General features: G+C 51.3%; 1 protein-coding gene across 1 annotated transcript; it reads right to left on the bottom strand.

Annotated features, from left to right (window-relative positions):
* Window positions 1–2,947: 2,947 nt before the first annotated feature.
* LOC123128831 (probable monogalactosyldiacylglycerol synthase 3, chloroplastic) lies at window positions 2,948–8,495 on the bottom strand. The gene is made up of 8 exons (XM_044548930.1): window positions 7,897–8,495; window positions 7,581–7,753; window positions 5,334–5,495; window positions 5,075–5,216; window positions 4,555–4,779; window positions 4,382–4,444; window positions 4,207–4,281; window positions 2,948–3,720 (listed from the first exon to the last, which is right to left on the bottom strand). Exons 1-8 carry the CDS (start codon window positions 8,254–8,256, stop codon window positions 3,421–3,423), a joined length of 1,500 nt encoding a protein of 499 aa, XP_044404865.1. The 5' UTR covers window positions 8,257–8,495; the 3' UTR covers window positions 2,948–3,420.
* Between the last annotated feature and the right edge of the window lie 240 nt (window positions 8,496–8,735).

The raw sequence follows: 8,735 nt of genomic DNA, 5'->3' as shown, positions 1-8,735 counted from the left end.
CGTTCAGGCCGATGATGCTCGAGATTCAACGTTCGGGCGTTATCGGGGTCCAACATTTTAATTTAATTAGGTGTATATGAAGATGGCGTTTTTAAAAGGAAAATGAAAGGGTAAGTCAGCCATCCGATGTGTGTTTTGTGCGCACTGTCGGCGGTTGAAGATCATGCAAGGCAGGCAGCGCGGCATCACATCGTTCATACTCGTGGCGAGAATCCGATTAAAAGGAGTATATACAGTTCTCACGATGTATGGCGCCAACGTACCCTTGACAGCGACACCGACACGTATACGAGCACAAGACGCACGAGACCAGATCACAGGACCGGACTCGTGGACTAAACAAGCTCCCATGCTGTTCGTTAGCGAGAAGAGAGAAGAAAAGTACGTAGTAATTAAAAATCGTGGCCAAGAAGTCCCTCTCCAGCAGCAGTTGCCGCGACAACGTCAAAAACCGAACAAACTCGGTCACGTACAGGCACATCCAGAGCCCAGCCACGCACGGCTAGATCGTTCGTTCAATCGTTCATCTGGTATCACGCATTGCGATCCGATCCGTCGACGACTGCCGCCGTGTGCTCTCGGGATTTTACCGGGCGGGTAGGAGGGCGGGATAAAACGAAGGCCCGGGCGCCCGCTGCGCGCCTCTCCTCCACTCCTCCCCGATGGAGGAGGGGGAGCGGGACGACGGCTTCCTCAACGTGCTGCGGGCGCTGCGCGACGCCGCAAGGACCGTCGAGGCCGGCGAGGGCGACGGCCCGGCGCTGCGGGCGCTGCTCGCGCTCCAGGCCGCCGCCCACGACCTGCTCGCCGGTGACCCCGAGCTGCACCCGCTCTGCCGCCTGCTCGCCACCATCAGGGCCCTCTCCTGGCGCGCTTCCGAGGAGGCGGCCGGAGGCGGGGTGGTCGGGGGACTGCGGGCCCGGTGCCGGCGGTGCAAGGCGAGGCGGGGGATCGCGCGCGCGGCCGGGGGCGTCGCGGCGGAGATCCAGGCGTGGGCGGACCGCGAGCTGGCCGCGCGCCTCGTGGCCGCGCTGAGGGAGCAGGACGACGCCCGGGCGCGCGCGCTGCTGGCGGAGCTGGAGGCGCGGCTGCTGGGGGCGGGGTCAGCGGGGCGGTTCGACGCGCGGCTGCAGGACGCGGTGCTGCGGCACGGCGTGTTCCGCGCGGTGGAGGCCCGGCTCGGGGACCCCGGCGAGGTGGGCGACGGGTGCGCGGCGGCGGCGCTGGCGCTGGTGCGGTTCAACCGGGACGTGTTCGTGGGGCCGGTGCTGATGGGCCCGGCCGTGGGCGCGCTGGTGGCCGCCGCGGCGTCCCACTCCTCGCCGGCGGCCCTGCGCGCGCTCAACGGGCTGGTGGCGGCGGTCCGGACGCCGCTGGTGGACGAGCTGCACGCGCGCGGGGAGCTCCCGCGGCTGGTGGCCCTGCTCTGCGCCCCCGCCGGAGCTCTGCGCGCGCCCGCGCTGGAGCTCTGCCTCCGCGTGGCCTACTACGGCCGGCGCGAGGTGCTGGACGCGCTCCTCGCCGAGGGCCTCGTCAAGCGCCTCCTCTGCCTCCAGCGCACCGCCGCGGACGCCGACACAACGGACACAGCGGATGAGGAGGAAGAGAAGACGATGGTGGCGAGCGCGGTGGCGCGGTTTGCGGTGCAGGTGGAGGCGGGGCAGGGGCTGCGGCCGCGGGAGAAGCGCGCGGCGAAGCTGGAGATCCTCCGGCGGGTGCGGGAGGCGGCCGTGTCGCCCGCCGAGGAGGCCGGCGTGCTCACCTCGATGCTCTGGGGCGGCACGCCGTAGCCCGCAGCTCACGCTCACACGACGCGCGCGCAAGCGTCTGACACCCGGGGCCCACCCGGCAGTCGCGCACGTAAGCCGGTTGACCGGTTGGTTGGTGTGGCCCTCTTCGCTTCTCCTTTCGTCACTTTTCATCAGTCTTTCTTTCTGTGAATAGCATAGCAACAACTAGTAGAACGAACTCCAGTTGTGCAGTAGACCAGTAGATAGGGTTTTTTTTTGTTGAGAAAAGACCAGTAGATAGGTAGGAGCTGAGAGTAGAAGACTCCAATCCAATCCAAACCAATCCAACGGATGATGTACAAAGAGTCCAAGATTGCAACCTTATTATTTGTAGCGGTAGCGTGTAGAAAAGATGTGCAGGAATTGAAAAGAGCAGCACTCAGATGAGAAACGTGGAGGCGGTGACAGCGAGAGATAGAGCGATCATGTGGGCATGTGATTGGCGCCTCCAGGCGAGAGCGGTCGGCCGCTGGAGCCTGCGAGCACGACGTGCGATTAATTACATATTTTCTTGAATATAAAAAAAATACATCACGTATTGGCTACCACCATGTGGCGAGGCCGATCTGGCGGTCTCCAGAGCCAGCGGCCTTCCTCGGCGTCGTCTGCACAAGAAGAGCTGGGGATGCATCATGCATCGACGACGATCGCCTTTTGTCTTGTGATGACCCGAGTTGTCCAGTGGTGGAGACCCTTTTCCATCATTCTGCTTGGGGCAAAGGCTCGGGCCCTCGTCGCACTTCCGTTCCACACCTGCGAGCGATGCCAAAAGGCGGAAGCAGCACCAACATCAGGATCCACTGATTGTAAAAAAAAAGAAAGAAACGAACACAGATCATGATCCACTGAACATTAACAGTAAGCACTACTTCTGCTAACTACTCCTACATAGTATTTTTAAGCACCACTTTTACCATAATAAACAAAGATCACGGAAAGCTGATGCAGCCTTTTCAGCACTATTTCTATTCCTACATAGTTTTTCAAACCTTTTACCATAGACAAGATCCAACATGAGTCCTCCTAAGCATGCCAACCAGTCCAACAATTCTGACTGGTAGGACAGCAAAGTACACTTCTCATACAACAGCTGGTTCAGTGGACTGACAACTTCCAATCAACGGAACATGTATGTACACCATCACGAACCCATTATCTTCAACAAGCCCAATCAACACTTCCACTCACGCTTTTGTCATAATGTACACTTCTTACAGTGGCCCAGTGGCAACTAGCGTAATTTACATGAACAAAACAAAAAATTCCAATCCACAAAAATGACTGCAGCTAACAAGCCAACCAGTGATCCCCCCTTCTGCATGTAAAAGAGGGGACGGCAAAAGAATGATGTTCAACCAATGATTTTTCACAAACTTTACACCAACACGATATCGCACAACACAAGAGCACCTGTCGGTCAAACGAGCCCGTAAGAACTGCGGCGGGAGGCCATGAACAGAAAAACATCGAGATCCCCCGGCCACGACAACAGATGAAACAAGCCAGGCCAAATCGCGTGCCACGTTTTCCTTTTCCTTTCCATTCCTTTCCTTTTCTTTTCTTTTCAAGGATATGAAAGGCGCAGAGAGGTGTTGCGGTGCTCTAGCTATGTACACATCTTCCAAGGTCTTCACACGAGCGGGATGGGGCTGGGGCAATGGCTGGCTTCAGGAGATGGTATGAAGAAGGACGACGTCAGGGAGCTGGAGATCTGCGCCTTCACCCCTTGCTCCTGGGACAGCTCGTGGATGTCTCTGACAATGTCGAACACAGCTTCCGGCTGGGCCAATTTCAACGCGTTCTCCGACATCCTCTTGCGTTCCTCCGCGCCTGGACCGAACCAGCGGGCGACAAGTTCGGCCGTTTCCTTAGGGCTCTTGGAGAACACGCCCGCGCCGTTGTCCACGACATAAGGGACGTTGCCAACTTCCTGGGATGCAAGAAAACAATACTTTGTTAAGATGGTATTGTTTGATGTAGACTGCCTGCTAAGCAAAGAGAGGCGCAACTCTTGCAAGATGTAAGTTGCACGTAAAGATAAACAAACTGACCACTTTGTTTATTATACTGTACTAGCCTCAACCAGTCAAAAAGAAAAAAGAATAACCATAAACATGCATAGTTATTACTGCACAAAACCAGTATCTATTCATCAGAATGAAGTTCATGAGGATTGATTCTTGGGAAGAAGTTCGCAAGACAATAACCGTAAACAAGCATGGCACTGCATCAATGGCCAACTTATACTAAATATTGACCCAAACAAATGTATTTTGTTAAGGTTCAAGGACTACATATCAGAAGATTGTTTGGAGCAGTAGCTGTCAGGTATTTCGGTTCACTGCACCGTTGCAAATACATACACTTTGAATGCTTAAATCAACATTTATAAGGTGGAAAGTGAGTGGACACAAACCTGTCCAGGTATGAAGTCATTAAGGATGATAGGAAGACCCCTAATCAAGGCTTCAGCAATGGTGCCTGGTCCAGCCTATTGAACCAAAATAACAGGAAAATAAAATTATGAGTACCACACGACCTTCAAAGGAACCAGCACGCTAACAATAGAGAAGGGTCAGTAATATATAAACCTTTGTTATAATGCAATCACAAGCCCCCATCCATTTCTCCATTTGGGTCTCGAATCCCCTAATCTTTAGTTAAACAAAACAAAAGCAGTTAACAACATATTCTCTTCATGTGGGCTACATAAGAAACAAGTTGAAGTCTTAAAGAACTGAAAAGTGTAACATTTTGTTTATACCTTTATTGGCATTTTCCATTCAAGAGCCTGCAATGAGGAGCTCAGTGTTTTGTTCCGACCACAAATGACAACAAGCTGCCCGATTGGTTTTCCGAGCTCTTTGTCAAACAATGCATCTCCAAGGGCTTTCGCGGTCTTCTTTACAGGACCCATGCCCTCTCCACCTCCCATCAGCAACACTGCCGGTAGGTCAGGATCCAATTCAAGTTCCTTCCGCAAATCATCCTGGTGAATAATTGGTTTAAAACATGCTTTAGTTCAAGCGAGCATTTGCATGAAGACACATCACTGTACAGCTGTACATTTGTTTGTTTCTGGAAAACATAGTAGAATCATAGGGCGACGGCCCAGAATGCTTAAAATTCTGTAGAGTAATTATACACAATGCTAGGTAGTTAATGAATAGACAAAAGACAAAGAAAAATACTACGAGTTAACTACTACATGTTTTGGAAAAACAGATACAAAATCTGAAACCAGTTGGGCAATAAATAAGTAACAACGGCCCTAAGGTTAATACCTTGACAAGGACAGCACGGCAGAATGATGGTCGAATGGGAAGACCGAACACACGGATCTGAGAACTTTTTAGGTCATCCAGTTCTGCCCTCTTGGCTACTTCCTCCGATGGGCAGTAACACCTATTCACATCAGCATGGAACCTGTATATTTTGCATTGCCAGATTTTAAGTCTATGATTGAAGTGTGTCGAAAGCAGTTAATTTTCATGAAAGAAAAAACAGCTTCCAGGTTCCCCCCTTATTTATAGCTGAACATACCATGTAGGGTGGCAAGTGTTAAGATCAGTGATGACAGTGGCGAAGACTACTCTGTTCTGCAGACCTTGCCATTTGAGTACCCATAGAGGAATGTGTTGCATGAGGGGGTGAACACTAATTATTATGTCTGGCTTGTACTTCTTCAATCCAGCCTCAACCTTCCTACAACCATAAAAAAGAAATTATTCACAAAGAAACACTACATGTAAACTCTTGATGTAGAGACAAAATCTAACATGTGGATCAATGGGCTTAGATCATAGGTTAACATCTAAGTGACACAAGCATTATTAGTAACTGTTCTGCAATAGCTTGATGTATTTTTGGTGTATTCACGTCATAAAACATTGTCAGCACATATTAGCAATTACGGAGTTGAAATAGAGGGGGGAAAACCTAGAGTACAAGTTAACTGACTTTAAACTGCAAATCAGTAGGCAAGGGCTATTTTAGCCAGTATGTAAAGTTAGTGATTTCTTTGAACTTTGAAGTATGGAAACAGTAAACAGCAAAATGAAAGTTTGCATGTGCCACACTACCATTGCGGCTTATAAAATGTAGGTCATGGTTTGGGAGCAATGTTACACAAGGACAGACTGGTAACTGTGAAAGCAGTAGCACATATGCTGATCTGAACTCAAATGATGCTCAAGGGATGGCAGCAATGCAATGCCATCAATTTTAATGACCTCCTAGAATACCACAGCTACAGGGTGACACCAGCACATAGTGGGCTTTTTGATGGGTTGATGCGCATGGTACAAACTGAATTTATTAGGATGCGATCATTTCCAGTGCCCTGACAAACCCATATGCGCAGCCTGAACCAGTCCACATGGCAGGATATCTGCCCTCGGTGCAAATTTATTCAGAAAAATTCGTTCCAACAGCAAATTACATGCATTACATGCCAACAAATCCAGCAAAGATATTTTAGCATCTCTAGTGAAGACACCTGTGGGCCTTATAAAATATTAGTGTGAATGATGCTGACAACAAAACTGCTGACTCACTAGATAATCTCCGATTAGGTGAGCAATTTGCAATCCAAGGCAGCAACCAATAACAGGAAATACAGTCTACCGTGTAGACTTGATGTAGAGACAAAGTCTACCGTGTGGATCATCAAACTTAGATTTTATGTTAAGTCCAAATGACACAAGCATTACGGGTAACCATTTAGCAATATTTTACGCGAAACTGCTGTATAGACGATGGATGTGTGCACGACAGTGGGACGATGGGTAATCCAGCCGCTGATATGCGCTGGATAGTATGCATGGACGGCTTGACATGTGCTGTCGTGCACAAGTCGTCCACACGTCGTCGTGTGTATAGCAGCGCTGTATTTTACGACTGTTAGCAATGATGGCTTCAAAATAGAGCAGAAAAATAGGAGTACCAGTTAATTGACTTTAAACTGCAAATGGGTAGGCAACATTAAGAGGTTTGGAGTATGAAAAAATAGAAACCCAAGAAATAAAAGCTTGCATATGCACACTAACAAATAACAATGTGGTTTATAATATGTGGGTCATGGTCTGGGAGCAATGTTACACAAGGACATACTGGTAACTGTGAAAGCACATATGCTGATTTTAATTCACTTACTAAATGGCGGTCAAGGGATGGCAGCAATGCAACGCAATCAGTTTTTGTGGCCTCCCAGGATACCACAACTACAGGGTGACACCAGCACAGAGTGGGCGTTTTGATGGGTCACTGTTCTGCAGCCTGGCAAACCCATACGCGCAGCCTGAACCAGTCCACATGGCTGGATATCCGACCATGGCACAATTTTATTCAGGAAACTTAACAAGTTCAACAGCAAATTTACATGCATTACATGACAAGGAATCCAGCACAGATATTTTAGCGTCTCCAGTCAAGACAGCAGTGGTCCTTATATAAAATCATGGGCGCCATATCGTTGGGTGAGATCTGGGATTACAATATATTAGTGCGATCAAAATGCTGACAAAAGTGCCGATTCCACTATAAAAATCTGCGATTAGGTCAATTTGCTATGCAACGCATCAACCAATGACGGGAAAAACAGTCTGGCGTGAATGTGAAGCCACAAATGACATCGAATTATTTATTTGTTTGTTTGTTTGTTTAATGATCTCGACGATGTGTGTGAGGAAGTCAAGCAAGAAAAACGTTGCAGGAACCGTAAAATCAAATTGCAGGAGGATCCGCGGGTGGGAGTGGGAGAGAAGAGGAGCGATCCGTACTAGGACGTACTTGGCGTAGAAGGAGGCGAGGGCGGCGAGGTAGAAGTTGTGGACCCATCGGGGCGATGTGCCGTGGAAGGCCACCTTCCAGAGCTGCACGTGCTTCACCATGAACTTGTAGGAGCTCTCCATGTTGTTGAGCGGCCAGCCGGCATGGTCCTTGCACAGGTCCTTGACGAACACCTGCCACGAATGCCCAAATCGAAATCGAAATCGAAATCCATCAGTGCGGGCGCGGCCACTTGGATTGACAGGCAGATTGGGGGAGATTCCAAGAATTTGTTTATCTATTCACGGACGGACAGAGGGGGAGGGGAATGATTTACCCGGTAGTCGTCGCCGAATTCGATGCGGAAGGCGTCCTTGATGGCCTCGGCGGAGGCGCGGTGGCCGCCGCCGGTGTCGCTCATGAGGACGAGGACGTTCTTGGCGCGGTTGGCGCCGAGCTGGACGAGCTCCACGGTGCCCTCCTCCTCCTCCCAGAAGGGCTCGTCGTCGTCCTCGGGCCCGGCGAGCGAGGCGAGGGAGGCGGAGGTGGAGGCGCCCGCGGAGGAGAGCTCCCCGGCGTAGGAGAGGCTCTTGCGGAACCTGCGGCGCATCCGCTGCTGCTGGTGGTACGCCGCCACGCTCTCCAGCACCGTCTCCCGGATCGACCGCACCCGCGGCGCCGCCGTCGGCGCCTCCATCGCGCCCCGCCCCGGATCGCCGCCGGGCGAGCGAGCGGCTGGCGGCTGGGGAAAGCGTTTAAAATTGGCGAGCGGGCAGGAGGGAATGGCGGAGGGGCGGGGCGGGGCGGGGGTCCTGGCGAGCTGGCGAGGGAGGGAGGGAGGGCGGACGTACAACTGGAATTTTTGGAGGTCGGGGACGGGACGGGACGGCGGTGGTGGTGGTGGTTGTCGCGTGTTTTGTGCGTGTGCTCGCTCTCGCTCTTTTGGTGCCTTCTGATTTGGGAATTTGGGAATTTGGGAATTGGGAGACCGACTTGTTGTGACGGTTGGAAGAGTCCGAGGGGTTTTGGGCGAAAAAAGTGTGTCTATGTGAGAGTTGATGATTATTTTTTTCAGATAGCTACCCGCTTATTTCAAGCGATCGTGTGTATGCGTGTGTGTGTGTGTGTGAGAGAGAGAGGTTATGATTGGTTAAGGTTAATCTTGCACGAGACTAC

This window comes from Triticum aestivum, chromosome 6A (genome assembly GCF_018294505.1).
Source record: "Triticum aestivum cultivar Chinese Spring chromosome 6A, IWGSC CS RefSeq v2.1, whole genome shotgun sequence".
NCBI lineage: Eukaryota > Viridiplantae > Streptophyta > Magnoliopsida > Poales > Poaceae > Triticum > Triticum aestivum.
The sequence above is the reverse complement of the archived record's forward strand: the minus strand, read 5'-3'. Positions and strand labels throughout refer to the sequence as shown.

Excerpts from the sequence above, each read along its gene's own strand:
- LOC123128831 (XM_044548930.1), bottom strand. The coding sequence starts at position 8,256 with ATGGAGGCGCCGACGGCGGCGCCGCGGGTGCGGTCGATCCGGGAGACG. Across the intron at positions 5,496-7,580 it reads CTCGCCTCCTTCTACGCCAA|GAAGGTTGAGGCTGGATTGA; the intron begins GTACGTCCTAGT and ends TTATGGTTGTAG. Across the intron at positions 5,217-5,333 it reads AACACTTGCCACCCTACATG|GTTCCATGCTGATGTGAATA; the intron begins GTATGTTCAGCT and ends CAAAATATACAG.